The 23,674-nt window shown below is 42.6% G+C and overlaps 1 protein-coding gene across 5 annotated transcripts in view; it reads left to right on the top strand.

The window, feature by feature from the left end:
- SLC37A3 (solute carrier family 37 member 3) overlaps nt 1-23,674 on the top strand; it is a 45,065-nt gene that overhangs the window by 5,157 nt on the left and 16,234 nt on the right. For all 5 annotated transcript variants that reach the window (XR_006965034.1, XM_047095348.1, XM_047095346.1 and 2 more), the window contains exons 2-7: nt 4,005-4,166; nt 5,569-5,677; nt 12,121-12,213; nt 15,166-15,249; nt 17,323-17,468; nt 21,515-21,611. Coding sequence is in view for 4 of the 5 variants with exons in the window: in XM_047095348.1 (XP_046951304.1) it covers nt 4,078-4,166; nt 5,569-5,677; nt 12,121-12,213; nt 15,166-15,249; nt 17,323-17,468; nt 21,515-21,611 (618 nt within the window). In the remaining variant the exon portion in view is untranslated. The remainder of the gene's footprint in view (nt 1-4,004; nt 4,167-5,568; nt 5,678-12,120; nt 12,214-15,165; nt 15,250-17,322; nt 17,469-21,514; nt 21,612-23,674) is intronic.

The following is a 23,674-nucleotide window of genomic DNA, read 5'->3' as shown; positions in this document are numbered from 1 at the left end:
CACGGAGACCGAAGCAGTGGCCGAAGACAAGCGGGGCAAGCGCTGTCTGTAGTGACAGCGGAGTGCCGGGAGGTCAGTCGGTGACAGGGCTGAGGGGCAGCGGGCAGTAGAGCCCCCGGCATGAGCTCAGAGAAGCTGATTGGGGCAGGGTGAGGACTGGGTCAGAGGACGTGGCCGTGGGGGCCGAGATGCTTTCCGCGGGCCATCTGTCCTACCAGCCTTCCCCTTTCCGCTTTGTAGTCTGTGTCTCCCACAGCATTCCTGGTACAGGACAGCCTGAACTCTTACTGCTGGGGGGTTGAAATGGGCTCTGAACATCTATAGAAAGTAACAGTTTTGGAACGCTTTATAGTCCAAGGCATTGTTTTATAAGGGGGAGATTACCTTCCATCTGGACACGTTCCAGGTATTTTATTCAGCGTTGATCACACAATGCAGAGTGTCTCATTCTGGAAAATACCTTGTATACGTGATCTTCTAGGGCTCAAAAAAGCTTCATCACAAATCAGATGAGTTCATGATTATGAACTCGTTTTGAAAAGGAGTGAGCATGGCTCAGTGATTCTGGACCCTTTTTGATGGCAGGGATCTTATTTTTAGTAAGTTTTGTTTTTAAAAGCTAATTCGTGTTCTCATGTGATAGTTGTATATTCAGTATCCATTGAGAAAATGCTAAATGATAAACTACTTTGAATTTAGAAGTACTTAAATGAATTTTGGTTTTATTAATTATGACAGCATTTACATACACTTGGAAAATGTTAGACATTTGTTCAGTCTGTGTTTAGAGCAGTAAAGAAAATGGTCTTCAGAAAGTAGAATGTGCTTGATGGATTCAGACTTGGCAAAAACTCTCAGCACTTTCCCAGGGTCACAGAGCTCACAGATGATTAGAAATCGCTTCTGTGATGTAGAGAATATAAGTGCAAGGTATTATTATTATTAATTATTGTAATTACTTAGGACCAGATGTTATAATAGTATTCATTTTAAATGGCATCCTGCCAGCAGCAGGTGATTACCTAAAACTATTTTCCTGGTGTACTTATTAAGCTTTTTCTCTCATGTCACGGAACTAAGGAAAAGGTGGTTTATTAGAAATGAAATCCAGATGGTCTCAAACAGCTCGGTAGTCATTTAAAGTTATTAATGTAACTGCAGAGCCTTGAAATACACAACCATTATTGCCAAAGCAATGTAATCGCAATCTGTTGGAGCATACATTTTTGGAATTATTTTACCTGATAAATTACTGAATTTCATAACTCTTATCAGCATACTGTTTTGAGGTGTGAATGTATGTGTTCAGTTCAAAGAGCTACAATTTACACAAAGCTTTGAGTTCCACTGGGTTTCATGTTTAATTTAGGGGATGGAGGTAAATTTAGCAGTGACACTAATAGCTCTCGGGTTTGTAACTTTCTGGAATTACAGACAGAAAGTTTATTACGTTTTGTAAGTGGAATTTTAAAATCCTACTCGGCTCATTATTTTGTGAACATTTTTCAGGGAGAAAGATTAAATGAAATTAGCTACATTCTGCTGTGGGCTTGATTAATCCTGGGCAGATCAGTGGCTAAAATAATTATCTTAATAATACCTTACTTACATTCATTGTTTATTTTAGTCTTATAACTCTCAAAAGAGACAGGACATTTTATAGACTACCACAGGCGATTCATAGAGATTGGCGTGTCCAGAGGCTTATAGCCAGTAAGTCAAACAGCTATAATATCTAACCACCTCACCTTTGTACCTTTTATCCAAAAGTTTCAGGAATGGCCAGTTGGTGGGTCTGTCAGCATTTACGGTTTGGCTACCTCTCCTAAACTGTGGCTGGTGAAAACATGAGTCTAATAGAAGTTACAAGGCACACAGCCTTGAAAGCAAAGCCCTGTGACTTGCTAATTTCAGTATTGGGAGCTCTTGAGTTTGTCTCCTACCTCAACTATTGCAGTACATGTAGCATACAGGTCATTTTGTTAATTTCACTTTATTTTTTCTTTTTTTTTTAAAATTTTTTTTTTCAACGTTTATTTATTTTTTTTGGGACAGAGAGAGACAGAGCATGAACGGGGTAGGGGCAGAGAGAGAGGGAGACACAGAATCGGAAACAGGCTCCAGGCTCTGAGCCATCAGCCCAGAGCCCGACGCGGGGCTCGAACTCACGGACCGCGAGATCGTGACCTGGCTGAAGTCGGACGCTTAACCGACTGCGCCACCCAGGCGCCCCTATTTTTTCTTAATAAGCAAGTGAATTACAAGACTTTACCAATGCTGTGGATGTTTTTCCCTTCTGCTTATAAAAGTAATATATACTTTTATTGTAGATTTTTTAGGAAAGCATTTAGAAAATTAAAATTACCCATAATCCTACTACGCAGAGAGAGCTAGTGTATTCCCTATTTATTTGTAAATATTATGTAAACATAGAGTTGAGTTGGTATTTATAAGTCATATTACTTTTTTTTTTTTTGTAAGTCATCTATGCCTAACGTGGACTTGAACTCACCACCCCAAGATCAAGAGTCATATGCTTTACTGACTGAGCCAGCCAGGCACCCCATTTCTTCCTTTTTTCACTTGCCATTTTCTCATGTCACTAAAAAGCCTTAATTCTTCATGTCAGATGATTATAAAATATTCAGCTATATGGATATACCATAGTTTATTTAATCATTCCTCTTTTAATTGCATATTCAGGTTGTCTCTGCAGACTTATAAGTGGAGACATTAAATTTTAGATGCTTACTCTGTGCTTAATTCTTGGGTATTAGAGCATGGATGCGGCTTTCAGAGAGAACCAAGGAGAAGTGAGAGAAAGCAGTGGAGACAGAGGGCATGGGAGTGGCCCTGCCTCTTTACCCATTTCCTTATGACTGACACAAAGTTCGTTTCTTTAACATAAAAAAGCTTCTTTGAAATACTGTGAAAGCTACCTTTGTTTATAGAGCTGAATGCATCTTGTATTTCTTTAGGGATAGGTCCCTGGAAATAGAATTTTTTTTTTTAATCTTTATTTTTGAGAGACAGCATGTGAGCAGGGGAGGAGCAGAGAGAGAGGGAGACACAGAATGCAAAGCAGGCTCCAGGCTCCGAGCTGTCAGCACAGAGCCTGACGCGGGGCTCTAACTTACGAACTGTGGGATCATGACCCGAGCCGAAGTTGGCTGCTCAACCGACTGAGCCACCCAGGTGCCCCGGAAATAGAATTTTTGTGTCAAAGCTCTTAATGACTATGGCCAGATTGTCTTCTGTAATACCACATTTTACCTCCATCAGCAGTATATGAGAGTTTAGGAGTCATTAGACCTTGAACTACATTGAGCACAATCTTTTTTAACTATATAAGCGTTTTCTTGCCTTAATTAATATTTCTTGTATTGCTGACCAATTGGAGCTTTTATTTGATAAATTAAATAGACATTTCATTTCTTCTGAGTTGTCTATTCATTTCCTTTCCTCATTTTTCTGTCAGAATTAGTGATTTTCTTTTCTTTCAGATTTTGTTTTATTTTAAAGTTTATTCTTTTAAGGGGGGGGGGGGAGAGAATATCTCAAGTAAGCACCAGGCTCCATGCTGAGCCTGACTTGGGGCTTGATCTCATGACTGTGAGGTCAAGACCTGAGCCAGAATCGAGTCGGACACTTAACCTTCTGAGCCACCCAGGCACCCCTGCGATTTTATTTAAGTACTCACAACCCTGAGATCAAGAGTCACACCTTCTTCCAACTGAGCCAGCCAGCTGGCCTTGAATTAGTGATTTTCTTACCAGTTTGTATGAGAGTTCTTTCTGTTAGTATGCAATCTTTTGTCAAGGATTTTTCTTTTTAAGGACTTGTTATAAAACATAGTTATCAATCTAGTTTTCTGGTGTCAGCTAGCCCATGTGATTTTTTTTCAAGGCCTGATAATATGCTGACTGGTTATAAGTCTACATAATTCAGTTTTTAGATTAACTGCCTATTTTAAGTAATGTTGATAATGCGTTTTATCTTTCCAGAAAGAAGAAATGATGTAAATAATTCACTGTCCAAACTTTGAGGTCAGAGGTGAGAAGGAAGGTCAGGAAGACTATGGCCTGGCCAAATATTTTTCAAAGAGGAACTCTGTTCTCCCGATTCAGCCATCATCACGTTGTTGTGTTCTTGCTCACCTTCTTCAGGTATGCGGATGGATTGCTAAAACTGTTCTCTTGTGTGTTTTGGTTTGTTTGTTTGTTTGTTTGGGAGAGGTACTTACTGCATGGCAAGTGTTGAATGCACGAGTTGGCATGGGCTTATGAACTGGCTAGTTATTCTTTCTGTTGTACTTTTTGGTAGCCCCGTGGGCAATGTTTGCCCATATTTGGCCAAAATGTTTGGCAGTTTTGGTTGTCACACTGGGGGAAGGGGTGCCACTTGGAGTGGATAGAGACCAGGGATGCTGCTACAGACCCTACGGTGCACAGGCTGGCCTCCCACAACGGAGAATTTTCAGGGCCCCAAATGTCAGTAGTGCCACGGTTGAGAAACTGTGGTTTAACATGAAATTCTTTCTTTACTAAAACCAGGAGCTTCAGAACACAGGATGCACGTGTTCACGATATGCCCTGTGCATCCTTGAGAAGTAAAGTAAAAATTGTATGAGACAATTGTAAGGAGCGTGACCAAGGAATCATCAGTATTTGTGATTCTGTGGCCCTCAGTGGCTCTCTTTAGTGGTCCATAGATGACATAAACCAGGCTGTTTGGTTTTAGGAGCCATGTTACTTATAACCCTGTGGCTCAGCTGTTTTGATGATTTCTTCTGGGTAGATTTTCTTTTGTTAATCTTTATTGAAGGCACCACAAATGATGTGATAGGTTTGTTTGGTTGTTTTAAGGCAGAACTAGGAAATGGTTCTCTAATTGTGTAACAGTTGATAGGTAGTTTTGGATGCTTTTTTTAGGGATAGCCGTTTGTTGGGGATGAGAGGAGGCATCAATATGAGGAAAAGACAGGACTCAAGAGAAAGCTACCGAGTGGCTAGTACAACAACAAGGGGCCAGTGGTTGCTAAAGACTTAAAATTCTTTACAGAACTGCCTCCATGATTTAAAATCGGTCGGGATCAATCACGTATCTGTCTTCTAGGTGGAGGGATAAGTTAGGAGTGAACACAGGGGCTTATATAAGAAGACTAGTTAAGTTTTTCTTTTTAAAAAAAAAATTTTTTTTTTTTAACATTTATTCATTTTTTGAGAAACAGAGTGTGAGTGGGGGAGGGGCAGAGAGAGAGGCAGACAGAGAGTCCGAAGCAGGCTCCAGGCTCTGGACGGAGAGCACAGAGCCCAATGCAGGGTTCAAACTCACTGTGAGAACTGTGAGATCATGACCTGAGCTGAAGTCAGATGCTCAACTGACTGAGCCACCCAGGCACCCCCAGTTAAGTTTTTCTTTTGCTTGGCAGACTGTTTCAGTTGATAAAGCAAAACTTTTTTTTTTTTTTTAAGAGAAGAATTCTAAAATTGAATAAAACAAATGGGTTTTTATTGAATGCCATTTTCTTTGCTATTCATTCAGCTGTATTTCTTTTCTCTTTTGCAGTTATTCGTTGCTCCACGCATCAAGAAAAACTTTTAGCAATGTCAAAGTCAGTATCTCTAAGCAGTGGACCCCAAGTGCTTTTAACAAGTCCATTAGATTGCCTGTAGAGGTAAGTGGAACAAAGTGCTAGGACGGGTTCAGGAAGCGAGCCATGCCCACCCCTAAATTCCTCTGAAATTCTTCTAGTTTGTTTCATTCATCTGCTTAGGACTCTGAAAAATGGCTGTTTCCTATGGCATAAAATCCAAACTATTCTGTCTGATTCTTAGCTTGCCCTGACTCAGACCTGTTTTACTTACCGTTCTATCCAGCTGCTTTCTCACCGTTTTGAAGTGACACAGTTCTGGTGAGACTGTTTTTTAATTGAGTTTCACAAGCACCTGTACTCATTTCTGCCTTTGAGATTTTGCTCATGTTCTTTTTTAGGCTCTTTCTCTTTTTTCCTTCCCATCTAAATCTGGCTTTTCCCTCTGTGGCGAGATAAAATGCCACTTTTTCTTCTTTTTTAGGTAATCTCTGCACCCAACGTGGGACTTGAACTTGCAACCCAGAGTCCAAAAGTCGCATGCTCTACCAACTGAGCCAGCCAGGCGCCCCTAAAATGCCACTTTTTCTATCAAATTTTTTCCTAGCTTCCACTAATTCCTCCCCCCCCCCACCTGAACTGTGTACATAGTTTAATGTCTCAGTATTTAGGTACCTTGTGATTGTTTCATTTGTTTGTATCTTGCTTAAGAGTCTAGAAGTCAGGGAGTATGTATCCACTTCTTTGAATTCATTACGGATCAAGTGAATCCTTTGATGACCAGTTGGAATGAAGATGCTATTCTTTTTTTTTTTTATTTAAAAAAAAATTTTTTTTTTTAAACATTTATTTATTTTTGAGACAGAGAGAGAGCATGAACGGGGGAGGGGCAGAGAGAGAGGGAGACACAGAACCGGAAGCAGGCTCCAGGCTCTGAGCCATCAGCCCAGGGCCCGATGCGGGGCTCGAACTCACGGACTGTGAGAGCGTGACCTGAGCTGAAGTCGGACGCTTAAACGACTGAGCCACCCAGGCGCCCCTGGAGATGCTGTTCTTTACGATACCCTATTTCAATATACAAATCCACTCCATGCATTATTTTAATGTTTTCATGTTTATTTTTCAGAGGGAGAGAGAGGAGAGAGAGAGACAGAGACACAGAGAGACAGGGAGACAGAGCATGAACGGGGGAGGGGCAGAGAGAGAGGGAGACACGGAATCTGAAACAGGCTCCAGGCTCAGAGCTGTTGGCACAGAGCCTGATGCGGGGCTCATACTCATGCACCACAAGATCATGACCTGAGCTGAAACCAAGAGACAGACACTCAACTGACTGAGCCACCCAGGTGCCCCACTCCATGCATTCTTTACCACATTCCTTGAGTTCTACTTATGTGGAATTGTAGATACATATTAATATTCTTGGCATGTCTTCTTTTTTTTTTAATTTTTTAAAATGTTTTTATTTATTTTTGAGACAGAGAGAGACAGAGCATGAGCAGGGGAGGGGCAGAGAGAGAGGGAGACACAGAATCTGAAGCAGGCTGCAGGCTCTGAGCTGTCAGCACAGAATTGGATGTGGAGCTTGAACTCATGAGCTGTGAGATCATGACCTGAGCTGAAGTCGGACGCTCAACCGACTGACCACCCAGGTGCCCCATAACAGGAACTTTTAAAAGGAAAGATGTTAGGAATAGAGGGTTAGATTTCACACTGAGTCTTGACAGTGCTGTGTGCTTCCTGAGTACATCTAAATGATCAAATGACTTGTCACAAACCTTGGAGTGCCCTTGAAGGGGTCATGTGCTCTAACCTCTCAACCAGTATAGATGCTTTCTTTGTCATTTTGAAAGACGATCACTCACCTTCTGCTTTAATACTTCTAGAAAGTTCTTTCTTATGTTAGGGAAAAGTATTCTGCTGTTTAATTTTGATCTTGGGTTTTCTTCTGAGCCATTCGTAGTGGTCGATTCCTGCTGCGTGACAGCCTGTTGAATATTCAGAGAAGACCTTTCTTCCTAAGCTTCTCTCATTTAGGCCAACGTGCGTGGTTCCTTGAACTGTAGTGTAGTGGTGCTGTGTGCTGAATGTGATTTTGCAGGTGCAGTCTGATTAATATACAGAGCAATAGGATTTGATTTCGGCACTAAGTTTCTGGTTATGCTGCCTAAGGCTGCCTTTGTTTTTTAGGTAACTGAGTTTGGCCGCCCCCAAGACCACCCCCAGGTTTGATGATTCACCAAGAGGACTCACAGGACTCAGCTTATAGTCATATTCATAGCTGTGGATTATTACACTGAAAGGATACAGAGCAAAATCAGCAAAGGGAAAAGCATAGGCTGAGTTCTGGAGGAAGCCAGGTGCGAGCTTCCAAGAGGACTTTTTCAGTGGGGTCGTACAGGATGTATGTGATTCTTCCAGCAACAGGTTGTGACAACCTGTCTACCAGGGAAGGTTATTAGAGACTCAGTGCCCAGGGTTTTTATTGGGACTGGTCACATAGGCACCTTGTGCCTGACATGTACAAAAATTCCAGACGCCTAGGAGGAAAGGTTCAGCGTAAACCACATTGTTTGTACAAACAGTTTAGGTACAGTGAACCACTCTTAGTGGGAAAGGATGGAAACACTCCCAAAATCCAAGTTCTCAGGTGCCAGCCAGGGGCCAAACTCACAAGTAGGCGTTTTTGAGGAGACAGTCTCAGGCCTGCTCTGTTAACTCTTTATTGCCAGTAACCATGTTAACATTATTAGCTCTTGTGGGACTTGTATTAACTTTTCTGCTTAGGTGTTTATTTATTTACTTACTCTAATTGCTGCTAAAATAGATTTCACCATTCTGGTTTTTCAGAACTGTGGGTTAAGTACTTTGGATGGGTTGGTTATATAGAAGTCATGTTCAGACTTATCCTGGAGATCTTTGTATTTCCGTCTCTGCTGTGGTGGAGAGCAGTGCTGACCTTCCATTCCTTTCTTTACACTTTAAGGTCTGGGTTTTTTTCTTTCCTCTTCTTTTTTAAGCCTACTGCTGGGAGTGGAACAGCTGGGGTGACATGTACTTTTCACTCTTCCTGTGCTTCTGTGTCTGTAACTGTCAGTGCTAGCCTCCATTTGAGACTTGCTTTCTTGTCTGAAGTGGGAAGAGTTCTTAGAACCAGAAGTTTATGGGGCGCCGGAGTGGCTCAGTGGGTTAAGTGTCTGACTCTTGATTTTAGCTCAGGTCACGATCTCACGGTTCTTAAGATCGTGCCCCGTGTCGGGCTTTGCACTGACAGCATGGAGCCTGCTTGGGATTCTCTCTCCCTCTCTCTCTTTCTCTTTCTCTCTCTCTCTCTCTCTCTCTCTCTCTCTCTCTCTCTCTCTCTCTCTCTCTCTTTCTGCCCCTCCTCTGCTCATCCGTGCTCTCTCTCTCTCTCTCAAAATAAATAAACTAAAAAAAAAGAACCAGGGGTTTATGTAAAATTATTCTGAAAAATAGTTTGCTAACATAGCGTTAAACATTTAAGTGTCCTGAACAGCATCATCAAAAATTACTTATTATAGTTTTCATTTTAATGCATAGCTATCTTAGATGCTTTACAAAAAGAATTAAGCACACACAGTCTCTTCACCTGAGAATTTATCATGGATCCCACTGATATGGATGAACACTGAAAATAGGGAACAGAACATAAAATCTACGTTTAGAGATAGCAAGGAGGTAATGGTTAAATTTAATATTTGAGGACAACTTGACTGAAAATTGTAAGCAAGATTTTGTTCTATTAAGTTAAAAAGCCTTACCTCCCCAGACAGTACAGTCCTTCCAGGAGAGCAGTGTGATTGAGTCTAAGCTGTCCAGGAGAGGGTAGCGGGATTCAGGGTGTCCTCAACACTCTGTCTCAAGCTCATCCACAGCTGCTCTTCCCCAGCAGAATCTCACGGAAAGCGATACCACTCACTGTGGTCAGAGAGCAGACCCCAGAACGGAAGTCAGCTTTAACTCATTCTCTGTGCACCACTTCAGGAAGCTCTTGTCAGTAGCTCCCCACCCCATGCCTCGCCCTCACTCTGTGCTAAACATTCTTACTTAGGAAACCCCCACGCACACAATTTCATGCTTCCAGGAAGTGCCTCGGTGCTTAGTACAGCCCCTCCCCCCCACAACACGCGAAAACCCGACATGCATACAGGCCGGGGGAGGGGGGGCGGGGGTTCCCATGTTAATTGTATGTGCATGCAGGCCAGCTCAGCTACACCACTGCAGTGCATGGGATTTCACCGTGTGCAAGTCATTTCATTAAACACTGGGTGATTTGCTCTGCATGCATGGACCATTTCTCACTAGTATGCATCCTTCTGACAAGTCTGTCTGACTTCTGTTGTTGAAGGGAACTTTCTTTACTAGGCTTGTTCTCTTACCCTATTTTCTGTATCTTTCTGTTAGTCCTACTTTGTTTTTTGTTTTTGTTTTTGGTTTCTTTTTGTTAAGTCCACTTTCTTTTGGTCCACTTGTTAAGTAGACCATCAAAAGTATATTTCAGCTGAATTCTGGTAGTAAAGCCAAAGAAAGCTATTTGAAATCTGTCCGTTCTTGTGAAAGCCACACCTGCAGGGAGTTTTGGTGACCTCTTGAGAGAGTAAAGAAGGACTCCTGAAACTTGAGGCAGCTGTTTGAGGCCACTGTCTCTAGCTCACATTGATGTGTGCCCAACAGGGCTTGGTCCTGGGTCCTAATGAGCATCAGGGCGGAAGATTGTGGCCTGAGGCAAAATGACTCGAATTGGGGAACTTTAGGGCCCCACTTAGTGCATGGAAATACCGATCGATCATTGTGTGGGCTGCTGTTTTCTCTATGTGACAGCGTGTGAGGTGTTGTTAAAGGAGCAAGACTGATGCCTGAAGCCACACAGAAATAAGTCCCAATCCTTTAGAATCACACTTTATGCATTCTTTTATAATTCGGGGATTTTACTTTCTGTTAAACATTTTTTTTCTTTATTGCTGATTGTGATTTTTCTCTTTAATATTCTAAAGTCAGAATTTCTTTCCTGTAACAACCCATCTCAGAAATCATTTATTCTAGGAGTTCTCTCAGTTTTTGGGTTGAGGACCCCAAAGAGTTTTTGGTTTTGTGGGTTTACATTTATAGATATTTTAGAAATTAAAACTGTTTTAGAAATTAAAACTGAGAAATTTAGGGGCGCCTGGGTGGCTCAGTCAGTTAAGTACCCCACTGCAGCTCAGGTCATGATCTTGCAGTCTGTGAGTTCGAGCCCCGTGTCGGGCTCTGTGCTGACAGCTCGGAGCCTGGAGCCTGCTTCAGATTCTGTGTCTCTCTCTCTTTCTTTCTCTCTCTGTCTCACAAAAATAAATAAACATTGAAAAATTTTTTTAAAAACCTGAGAAATTGGAAAAAAAAAACACCTCATCTCTTTTTTAGTTATTTTTTAAATGAATTAAGTAAACCCATAATGTGTTAACATAAATGACATTTTATAAAAAATGAGTTTTCAAGACAAAAAAAAATCACTTCATGAGGAGAATGACATTGATTTACATTTTTGCAAATCTCACATGTGGCTTAGTAGAAGATAGTAGATTTTCAGTCTGCTTCTGAATTCAGTCTCTTGCCGTCTGATCCTTTGAACTGTTCGAAGAGAATTTGGCCTTTCACAGATACACAGTGGAAAGGGGAGAAGTACTTTAAGAGCTTTTTCAGCTGATTGTGGGCATGTGTCTTTGATAGTACACCAGAATTTGACAAGTAGCAATTTCTTAAAGGTTAGTTGCCATGTGGAATCTGAAACTGTATCGATTAGCTTTTTGTACACTTATATTAAGATCCATTTGTCTGTCTTGTACTTTGAATGGATTTTGAAGTGACAGGATCATTTCGTTCTTTTTTGAGGACACATCTGCCAAATACCCAAATCTGAATAACTGTGGCTCCTCTGTCAGTCATTCTTCCAAGTAAAAAAACCGTATTGTGGCTCGTACTTCACACGCTGCACGTGTGCTCTTCCTCGGAACAGCCATGGTGCCTGGATATGCCGAGCACTGGCACACAGAATATTAGAGATAAGCGGACTTGAGGGCCAGATTTAATAAATTTAATACTTTTTGCTTCTCGCCAAATATTTGAGCATCTAGCATGTACCAAGGACATTCTTAAGTGAAATCGGCCTGTTTCTGTTTTTTTGTTTTTTTTAACTGTGAGCATGGCCATAAAGAATATACGATTAATAGTAGGGTCTGGCGTAACGGCCTTGACTCATGCTGAGCCACGAGGAGTTTTACCCACCGCTGCATACGTGCTGTCAGTGCAAAAGAAGAAAAAAAGCAGCTCACATTTTCGTATTGTGCAAATAGCTTTGACCTTGCAAACCCTCTCATGTGTGTTTCCTTATCTACAGAGTGCTGATTTCCTCTGTGCAACCTCCCCAGGGCTCTGTGAGGGCGGGCAGAGGCCGTAGGTGCAGGTGCTTTGAGAGAGAGAAGGACTGACAGGTACCAGTGGGGACTGACCTGGCTCTTGTGTTGTTGTAGATCTGGAGCAGCAACCATTTGTTCCCCAGCGCAGAGGAGGCCACTCTTTTCCTTGGAACGCTGGACACCATTTTCCTCTTCTCTTATGCTGTGGTGAGTTTTAGAATTTGAGGGTTTTAGGTTGAGGAAAGATGTATATGGAAATGACTGCACACTTATCAAGTGTTTAAGGGATTCTAGAATTTCCTGACCCAGGAGAGTTCAGTTTTGCTGAAGTTTATATTTTGTGTCCTTCCCCTCCATCTACCCAGCCATTCATTCATTTTCATCCATCTGACAAATATTTACTGAGAACCTATCATGTGCCAGATACTCTTCTAGTCTGTGGGAGTTCATCAGTGAGCAACACAGGAAAAATCCCTAGCTTTATAAAGCTTACATTCTTGGGTGGGAGCTAAGGAGGACCAACAGTAACACGGCGCTGTACATAAGCAAATAAAGAGGATGGGTGAAGGTGATAGGTGCTGTGGAGAAGAATAAAGCAGGGAAAGGGGAATATATAGCCCCGGGTGGGAGTTGTAATTTAGGTAGGATGGCTGGGGAAGACCTCGGGTGGGAGGCTGTATTTGAGCCAAGACCTGATGTGAATGAGGTCTGGGTGATTAGAACAGAGAGACAGGAAGTGAGGCCAGAGAAGGTACGGGGCTCAGACCTTTAGGGCTTTGGTCCCTTTGTTGGGGCTTTGACTTTAACGTTGAGTGAGATGGGAGCCCTGGAAGGTTTTGCGCAGACGAGTGCTGGGATCTGCCCCATGTTTGTACAGGTGCACTTGCTGCCCTGGGTGACTGAACCAAGGGCAAAGGCAGAAACAGGGAGACAGGTTAGGCTATTCCGGTTTTGAGGTGAAGGATGATGATGTCTCAGATCCAGGGTGGGGTAACAGAGGTGGGAAGAGGTAGATTTTACCCGTGTTCTGAAGGTAGAACCAATAATTCTTTTTCCTGTTGCGTGTGGAATATAAGAGAAAGAGAGGTGTCGAGAACAACTCTAGGGTAGAAGTATCATAGCAGAGTGGAGGACAGTGGGAGGGGTAGGCTTTGGGGGCAGTCTCTTTTAGACAGGTTACATATGACATACCTATTATTGCCCAAAGGATGAAGAGTAGACATTTGATTATGTGAGTCTCGAGTTCAAGGTAGAGGCTCAGCCTAGCGGTACAGATTTCAGAGTCTTTGGCATCTAGATAATTTTCAGTTAGGAGACTGGATGGAATGATCCAAGGAGCAGGTGAGGATGAAGAAGAGGTGCGACAACTGAGCCATGGGGCTTCTGTTATCTCGAGGCAGGGGACGTGAAGAATGGGCACGTGGGGGCAGAGGTGCAGCAGTAAAGGGGGAGAACCGAGAGATGGTGGTGTCCTGGGAGCCATACCAGCATGGCAGGCGCTAATTCTCTGTCCAAGGTAGTCGTCTTGGATCGGGCAGCTGGGATCTCTGGTTGCGGGAGCTGTGTGGTGGCGGCTGAGCTCAGGCCGCGGGGAGCATACTGTGAGCCGTCTGCGCTTTTCTCCCAGGGTCTGATTTCCTCTCTTGCAAATGTGTCCAGTTATAAAAAAGCCTTTGATTACGAATATCCAGGTGATGTGAAACACCAAGTGAAAGTCCCAGAGTAATCTCTGAGTGTTTCTTTGGGCAATTATTGGAATATCTTTTCTTCAAAGAGGAAGCCTGTAGTAGTAGAAACAGTTGGAGCAGATCGTGGATCAATTAGCCTGACTCTTCACCCTGGGCATTTTGAGTAGGAAATCCCAATAACATGGTCATTCAGCTTTAGGTGGAGCACCCCCTGTGGGTGGAGCACTCCCTGGAGTGCTTGTCACTGAGCCTTTACGGTGTATGTTAAGAAGCAGCATCGTCCAGTGCAAAGACCACCTCTACCACAGTCAACTGGCTGTGTCATATTTGGTTTCCAAATGGAATTTCACCCTTTTTTTGATCTTTAGTTTCCTCTTCTCTAGAGTTGCGATCATACCTATCACTAGGATTCAGTAGGTTTAGGAGATAAAGGGGCCACGAGCAGTCAGTGATCATGCTTCTTTATACCGAGCCGCATGTCCTTCTGGCACTTCAGGCATCATGTAGGCATTTGGAATAGCACAGAATAAGTTGGTTCCCCCATCTGAAACGTTGAGAGATTTTCTTCACCCCCTTTACTGTCTGTAGCATAAGACATGTGAGTGGCAGCTATAGAACATAGAATCTGAAGCTTCCAGGTGTTTCTTTTGAAGTAGTGACAGGTCGATGATGAGACATACCGTCTGTTTTCTCTAGTATGGATACAGTCGGTGTGTCACAAACCCCTATACCTGGATTTAGGTTTTCAGTCAAGACATTTATTCCTTTTACATATTAATGGAAGAAACCCAGTGTATTGCCCTTGGCTCCTTAGTCTGCCTTGCGGCCGTGACCACCGGATTTTGATTCTTGCCGCTCAGTGGGAGGAGAGCAGGAGGCAGAACGTTTGTACTTATCTTCAACTAATTATTGGCTTTGTGCCCCTACACTCCCTGCCTCGTGAAGTCATGAAGCCATGAAGCCCAAGGGTCAGATTAAACAGGCAGTGCTTGTGCCCCAGAAGCTTCTGTTGTGAAGGACGCGTTGTGACACATCTTGATTTCAGAATGCAAATGGCTAAGTGCAGCCCCTGTGGGAATGCACATCGCTGATCCTTACGAGTTAATCTGTTCTAGAAAATGAAATATATTTGTGTGCTTGTTTCATTAGTATTTTTGCTTTGTTTTGTTTTTGGTTTTCCAGTCTCTTTTTTAGGCAGTGATGGGGATCCACTTGTGGTAGAACCAGAGTTTACACTGGATTGTAGTATTTGGGTATGTGAGTTTATTTACAGTGTAATGTGCAGAAACCCACTGTTATTTCACGAAACGTGTGTGAAACTGATGGAGACAGCTAGTCTGGGCTTATGAACGAAGTTTAATTTTGAGTCATGTCAGTGTTTTGTTTCCCTCACCTGCATCGCATTGTATCTTCCTGTTTTTCATGTTGTGTCATTACTCAGAGCTGTAAAATAAACATACTTTATTTTTAGGGCCTTTTCATCAGTGGAATTGTTGGAGATCGGCTTAATTTGCGATGGGTTCTGTCGTTTGGCATGTGTTCTTCTGCACTAGTGGTAAGTTGAAAAGGTGTTAGTGTTGTTATCGTCATCATCAATATTATCATCTTGATCAGGTATTTTGGAATCCAAGTACTCTCTCTATTTCTATACGTAGAACAGGAGAATAGAATTAATCTTCCATTTTTTTAGTACCTTGTGTGCCTTTTCAACTTGAGGGAATCTTTTTATTTTTTATTTTTATTTTTTTTTAACATTTATTTATTATTGAGAGACAGAGCATGAGGATGGGAGGGGCAGAGAGAGGGGGGAGACACAGAATCCGAAGCAGGCTCCAGGCTCCGAGCTGTCAGCACAGAGCCCGACGTGGGGCTCGAACTCACAAACTGCAAGATCATGACCTGAGCCGAAGTCAGACGCTTAACTGACTGAGCCACCCAGGCGCCCCATCACTTAGGGGAATCTTTTTAAAGTGAGATTTGCGGGAGCCCCTTCCCTGATTCGTTCACCACCAAAGCCAAGCATAAATAGCACGGCATTCAGTGCTCTCAAGAACCTGGTCCTGAGCCGCATTGGTAGTAGTGTTGACCACTACACTTCACCACTTGGATCTGGCCATACTTTTTCCCGTGGTCCTAACACAGCCTGTGTCTTTCTGCCTCACTCTCTTTGCTCTCGCTCTTCTTCCTGCCTCCAATGGCTCTCTGTTCAGTTAGCTCTCCATAGTCTAACTCAGGGTCTCCTGCAAGTGACTGGCTAAATGGCACTTCTTTCATAATGCCTTACTCTCCTGACCTCCTTCGTTCCTGAAAGGGATCGCTTCCTCTTCCGGGCTCCCCCGTCGTAGCACCTTACGTTGTCTGCTGCTTGGGCTGCTGATTTCTGTATCAGTCTTGCTTTCCCTGGGGGTCTGCAGCATGATGGTTGAGGTCACAGATTTCCCGAGACCTGGACTACCTGGGTGTCACTTCCTCTTCCGCCATCTCCCAGCTGCCATTGCTCTTGCTTCAGCCTCATTGAAGACCTCCCCACAGGGCTGATAGGGAGGCTCTTGCGAGTTTATATGTGGGAGGCCTGGGGAACAACGCCTAGCTAATTTAGTGCTCTAGAGGTCAAGATCCACATTTGATGCATCTTTTTTGTTTGTTTGTTTCCTAGCTCCTAGTGAGGAATTTTTATTGGTTGAATGAAAGCATGGATTTCAGTTAGACCCTATTTTATGATTATTTTCCAATATCTGCCACTTGAGAGATTGAAACACTTCATTCATTCGTAGCCTGCTCGCCTACCCACGTATACATCTTATTTTAAAACCTGTGTACATTTTGTTTTGTTTTTTTACATTATTTGAAAAATTGAAGTATGTGCATGAACACACCCTTCTTGGTGTGTGGTTCCAAGTTTCAACAAACGAGTCCAGTTGTGTCACTACCATTCTTCCCTCCTCCCCCAGCCTCTGGTCAGCAACCACTGACCGTTTTTCTCTCCTTATACTTTTGCTTATTCCAGAATGGAAACATATAGTATGGTGCATTCCATTTTTTAACCCATGCAGAATATTCCCCAAAGAAATTTCAACTGCAGACAAAATGTTCACTTGAGCAAAATGCCTACCAAAAGCAGTTGCTTGGCGAACGCTACTGATGTACCGAGCCGATCACAGCTTCCACCGGTTCTCTCGACAGCTGCAGTAATAATGATGCTTGTGTGTCCTGGGCCCCACGGTGTGCGTGGCCCTGCGCTGACTGACCTTATATCCACAAACTCGGTCCTTACAGTTGTCCTCCACACACATGGGCCTGAGGACGAGAAAACGAGAGCTGTATAATGGGGTCGAACAATGAGGATTGAACTTTTTAGAGCAGAAGATCCACGTTGAGCCGGGGGGTGGTCGTCAGGGAGCTTTGTGTTGTTTGACGTCTTTCGTCAGTGGGGGCAGTTTGGCGTGTTTGTCTTACTCGCTCAGTGCTGCTCTGAGCAGGAGCCTCTGGAGAGTCAGCCGCGTGTCTCTTAGGCCCGGGACCCTTGAATGTGTCTCTTCATGCAGAAACATAAGCATGGTAGGCAGTTAGGTGTCCTCTAGGTGTCCGTGTGGATGTCACGTGTCCCTTTTTCTTCCCTTCCTCGTAGGTGTTCGTCTTTGGTCCTGTCACAGAATGGCTGCATTTCTACAACAAGGGCCTCTACTGCTGTCTGTGGATTGGGAATGGCCTGCTGCAGTCTACCGGTTGGCCCTGTGTGGTTGCGGTTATGGGCAACTGGTTTGGGAAAGCGGGGTATGCCACTCCCCTTGTCTTTAATTTCTCTTCTTAAGTGGTTTTAATATCAGATTATTCACACCTGTCATCAGTCAACTTGATCTTTTTGCTCCTTCCCGTGCCTTCCCTCTATTTTAGAAAGAATAGTTGAGAGGTTTCACATTGGAGCGTGTCGGAAATGGTGTGGACTTGAGGGGTGGCCTAGCCCCGTGAGACACGTTCTTTTTTATTCTTAAATAAATAATGTTTATTTATTTTTGAGAGAGTGGGGGTGGGGAGATTTCTACGTGGGGCTCAATCCCACGACCCTGGGATCATGACCTGAGCTGAAATTGAGAGTCAGATGCTCAACCAACTGAGCCATCCAGTCTCCCCCCCATCCCCCAGCACATTTTCTTTCTTTTTTTTTTTTTTTAATGTTTATTTATTTTTGAGAGAGACTGACAGAGTGCAAGCAGGGGAGGGGAGAGAGAGAGGGAGACACAGAATCCGAAGCAGGCTCCAGGCTCTGAGCTGTGAGCACAGAGCCTGACGCGGGGCTCGAACCCACGAACCGTGAGATCATGACCTGAGCTGAAGTCGGACGCTCAACTGACTGAGCCACTCAGGTGCCCCAAGATAATCTTTTATTTTTAGTTTGTTTTTTTATTTTGAAAGAGAGAGGAGGGTAGAGGGGCTGATAGAGGGAGAGAATCCTAAGCAGGCTCTGTGCTGCCAGCAGCTGATGTGGAGACTCGATCTCACGAATTACGAGATCAAGACCCGAGCCAAAATCAAGAGTCAGATGCTTAATTGAGCCACCCGGGTGACCCAAAGATAATCACTTTGACACATATCATTTTGAGATCATTATTACTTGAGCTTTTATTTTTTTAAATTTTTATTCATTTTTTAAAAAATGTTTTGTTTTTTTTTTAATTTATTTATTTTGAGAGAGACAAGTGGGAGAGGGGCAGAGACAAAGGGAGAGAGAGAATCCCAAGCAGTCTCTGCTTTGCCTGCACAGAGCCTGATGTGGGGCTTGAACCCATGAAGCCATGAAATCATGACTTGAGCTGAAACCAAGAGTCAGACGCTTAACTGAGCCATCCAGGCGCCTTCCAAAATGTTTATTTATTTATTTTGAGAGAGAGAGAGAGAGAGAGAAAGAGAAAGAGAGAGAAAGTGTGTGGGAGGGGCAGAGAGAGACTCCCAAGTAGGCTCTATGCTGTTAGCACAGAGCCTGATGTGGACTTCATCTCATGAACCTTGAGATCATGACCTGAGCCAAAATCAAGAGTCTGAACACTTAACTGACTGAGCTACCCAGGCACTCCTTACCTGAGCTTTTATAAATTGGATGACCCTGGGTGTTTGAAAGCAGTGCCTGGACAGGTTGACCATTCCATTATTTCTATGGATCAATCACAAAGAAAAAAAACTTGAGCCATTATTGTTCATTTTTGAACATTGGACAGTTTGTTTTAAAATTTTTTTTTTTTCAACGTTTATTTATTTTTGGGACAGAGAGAGACAGAGCATGAACGGGGGAGGGGCAGAGAGAGAGGGAGACACAGAATCGGAAACAGGCTCCAGGCTCTGAGCCATCAGCCCAGAGCCCGACGCGGGGCTCGAACTCACGGACCGCGAGATCGTGACCTGGCTGAAGTCGGTCGCTTAACCGACTGCGCCACCCAGGCGCCCCGGACAATTTGTTTTTAAACAAGTAATACTAGTAAGTGAAATTGATGATGTGCTACTTAAGGCCCAGTGAGGTTTCCTCTAAAACACAGCAATAAACCACAAAGTACCAATAAAACTATGACAATTTAAAGCAGTTCTTTTTCAACTGGTTTCTTCTAAAATCATGTCTTTGGTTAGCCAGTGTTGTTCAGAGGCTGACCTGACTCTTTCCTCCAGGACCCTCTTGCTAGATTTTGTATGTTTTATGCTTTTTTATTTTAATTAATTAATTAATTTTTAATTTTTTAACTTTTTTTTTAACGTTTATTTATTTTTGAGACAGAGAGAGACAGAGCATGAACAGGGGAGGGTCAGGGAGAGAGGGAGACACAGAATCTGAAACAGGCTCCAGGCTCTGAGCTGTCAGCACAGAGCCCGACGCGGGGCTTGAACTCACAGACCGCGAGATCATGACCTGAGCTGAAGTTGGATGCTTAACCGGCTGAGCCACCAGGCACCCCTTAATTTTTTAACATTTATTTATTTTTGAGGCACAGAGACAGATAGAGCATGAATTGGGGAGGGGCAGAGAGAGAGGGAGATACAGAATCCGAAGCAGGCTCCAGGCTCTGAGCTGTCAGTACAGAGCCCGACACGGGGCTCGAACCCGCAAACCATGAGATCATGACCTGAGCTGAAGTTGGATGCCCAACCGACTGAGTCACCCAGGAGCCCATTTTATTATTTTTTAAATGTTTGTTTATTTTTGAGAGAGAGAGAGAGAGAACACGCATGTGCACACACACACACACACACACACATGCACGTAGGAGTCGGGTGCGGGGGTAGAAGGAGAAGCAGAGAGGGGAGTGGGGATGGACAGAGGATCTGAAGTGGGCTCTGTGCTAAAGCAGAGACTCTGATGCAAGATTCGAACTCGCATGCGTGATCTGAGCTGAAGTCAACTGTTTAACCAACTGAGCCACCCAGGCACCCCTTTCCTGGACCGTTGTGGTAGCTAGGTTCCCTTCCACTAGATTCTTGGTTTACCTGGTTTTTTTTTAATGGCTTTATTAAGGTATATAATAAGCTGCACAGATTTAAGATGTACCATTTGATGAGCGTTGGCATGCATACGTCCTTAAAACCACCACCACAGTTAAGAAAATGGACATATCCATCACCCCCAAGAGTTTCCTCTTGCCGTTTTGTTAAAGTCCTCTCCTCCACCACTCCTGCTACATTCTCCCTCCCTCCCATTGCTGTCTCCAGGCAACTGTTGATCTGCTTTCTGTCACTTTAGATTACTTTGCATTTTCTAAAATTTTATATAAATAGAATCATACAGTATATAGTTTCTTGATTGCTTTCATTCAATGTAATTATTCTGAGGTTCATTCATATCATGTGTATCGATAGTTCATTCCTTTTTTTAGCCAAGTAGTAACCTATTGTATCACCATTTGTTTATCTTTTCAGCTGTTGTTGAACGTTTGGGTTGTTTTCAGTTTTTGGTTATTACAGACAAAGCCCCTGTGAACATTTGTGTATAAATCCTTAAAAGAACATATGCTTTCATTTTCCTTGGATAAATACCTCAAAGTAGAATGTCTGTGTCATGTGGTAGGTGTGTGTTTACCTTTTTAAGAAACTGGCAGTCTCTTCCAAAGTGGTTTTACCATTTTACATTCCTGCCAGCAGAGTGTAAGGGTTCTAGTTGCTGTGTGTTCTTGCCAGCACTTGGTATATGTGGCCTTTTTTGTTTTCAGCTATTCTAGTAGGTATGCAGTGGTACATCACTGTGGTTTTCATTTGCATTTCCCTAATATCTGATGGGTCCAATATCTTTTTATGTGCTTACTTGCATCATATTTTTGTGTGCATGAAGCTTCTTTTTTTAAAACTTTTTATTTGAGATAATTGTAGATTCATACTCTTTAATGTTGTATTAGATTTTTTCCCCCTTAGGATTTAAAATTTTTTTAAAGTAATTTCTACACCCAACTCAACTTACAACCTTGAGATCAAGAGTTGCATGCTCCACTGACTGAGCCAGCCCAACGCCCCTGGATTGTTTTGTATTATTGACTTTTGAGAGTTCTTTGTATTTCAAATGCAAGTCTTTTATTGGATCAGTGATAGGCAAATATTTCCTCCCAATCTGTGGCTTACTTTCAAAAATCTCTTAACAGTATCTTGGGATGCACCCCGAAATGAGCTTTAGTTTAATAATAACCTTAAGGAACATGATGTTTTGTCATTTGGGTGTACTTTAAAAACATCTTAAGATAGAATGTTGGTTCTTTGTAATGTGGACTTCCACCATTTTGGCCATTTTGTATGGGAACTGCATCAGAATTCCTTCCGATTGTATTGTCTTCTGTTTTCTACTGTTCTCGTAGACGAGGAGTTGTTTTTGGTCTCTGGAGTGCCTGTGCATCAGTGGGCAATATTTTGGGAGCATGCCTAGCTTCTTCTGTTCTGCAGTATGGTTATGAGGTAGGTATTTCTTTCTAGCTTTTTCTTGAGTATATAAATATATTTTGTTTTTTAGGAAATAGTACTATGGCTATTTAAAACTATGTACAGCTATGTTTGGGTGGGGCAAGGCTTGTATTAAAAGTAGACAAACTTTTGATAAATCCAAACATAGAGATTATTCATGGGAAAAATGCCCAAGTCTAAAGACAATATAATCAATTGGGAGAAAAGTCTTTGCAACTCATGTTACAGATAAAGAACTAATCTCCCTCGTATGTAAAGAGTATCTGCAAATTGATAATAAAAAGATCAACAACAAATAGAAAGGAGGGTAAAGGATTTGAATGTGTAGTTCATGAAAAAGAAATAGAAATGGTTTCGAAATATATGACAAAATATGCCACTTTATTTGTAACTTATTCATTCAATAAATATGTATTACAGTCTAAGTGCTCCTAGGCAGTAGGGAGTAGAGCACTGGCCAGAAAAGAGAAAAATCTCTGCCTTTATGGAGCATAGGTGTTAGTTGGTAGAGAAATGCAAATTAAAACTACACTAAAAAAGAAAGGAACTATGCTGTTTACTTGTTATATTGGTAAGAATCCATAAGTTTGATAGCATCTTGTGTTTATGAGAATGTAAATAAGCATTGACTCCCCCCCCCGCACCCCCGGAGTCACTATGAGACTGTCCATCAAAATTACAGCTGCTCTAACTGAGCTGTTCCACCTCCAGTAAGTAATCCCACAGGTGAATATACTTCCACATATACAAGGTAATATTTCTATACGGTTATTTCAACATTGTTTGTAATAACAAAAATTGATAACAAATGTGAACCAGTAAGGAAATAAACTGTGACATCCTCTTCAACGGAAGGCTGAAGGCCATAAATTAGAATTTGGAAGCTTTCTCCGTCCTGATAGGGAAAGTTCTCAATGGTATGTTAAGTGAAGAAAGCGAGGGTGCAGAACAGCGTGTATTGAGTGAAGCCATTTTTGTAGAATGGCGGAAAAGTTAGAGTATATATTTATATTCGCTTGTGTTTCTAAAACAGTCTCTGGGAAGTAGAAATCAAATAACAATGGTCATATGTTGGGAAAATGAGGATTAAGTGGTTGGGAGAAGAGGTGGGAAGGAGAGTTTTTACTATACAATCTACTTTTTGTTTCTTAGATCATGTGAAAGTATATGTATTTTAAAACCTAAATAATGTAGGTAAGTTAATCTTTTAAAAAGTAGATAAATCTTTAAGTTTTAAAAAATGTTTATTTTGGAGAGAGACAGAGTGTGAGTGGGGGAGGGGCAGAGAGAGAGGGAGACACAGGATCAGAAGCAGGCTCCAGGCTCCGAGCTGTCAGCACAGAGCCTGACAGGGGGCTCGAACTCACAGACCGCGAGATCATGACCTGAGCTGAAGTCGGACGCTTAACCGACTGAGCCACTCAGGTGCCCCTAAAAAATAAATAAATCTTTAAATAGTTCACCAAAGGTTTGGTCTCAGAAGAATTTTTGTCTAGTTAGGGTCAATGGGAGGTCCTTTGTGCGCTCCCAGTCACCTTTGTTCTAGGCTTCTTAGATTTGCATCTGGATTATACTCATTGCTTCAGATGGGATTTTGGTTCACCCTGTGTGCTGCTCCCAGGTTTGACTTCTGGAAACGCTAACGTGTCACCGTCTTTTCCAGAAATTTAGGCTGTCTATCCACATCAGGTTCCATTCTCTATTAAACAGAATTCAGCTCTGCAGCCTGGCCTTTGAGGTTCTTTCATCTTGATCTCACCTTTTCCTATCAGTTTTATTCCCTACTGTCCCTCAGCACAAGCCATCTGCTTTGACCATGTAGGAGACTTTCTATCCAGTTCCCAGCCCTCTTTGCTTCAGTCGTGCTGGGAAAGACCGTCAGCTGCCTGTTTTAGCTCTTCCTTAAGACATTGTCTTGCTATATCGGCATCATTAGCTGTTTCCTTCTTTATGTGTTTCTTATTAGGACTGGGCCTTCTCATCTATTCGGCTGCTTGATGCCTCGTGTTATTGTTTGCTGTATTGTTTAATCCCCTCAACCGGATAGAATGTTTGCA

This window comes from Lynx rufus, unplaced genomic scaffold (assembly GCF_022079265.1).
Source record: "Lynx rufus isolate CCGP_SWC_20201006 ecotype Redwood Valley unplaced genomic scaffold, mLynRuf1.p SCAF_4, whole genome shotgun sequence".
In the NCBI taxonomy this organism is placed as follows: Eukaryota; Metazoa; Chordata; class Mammalia; order Carnivora; family Felidae; genus Lynx; species Lynx rufus.
Note: the sequence above shows the minus strand (reverse complement) of the source record. Positions and strands in the feature narration are given on the sequence as shown.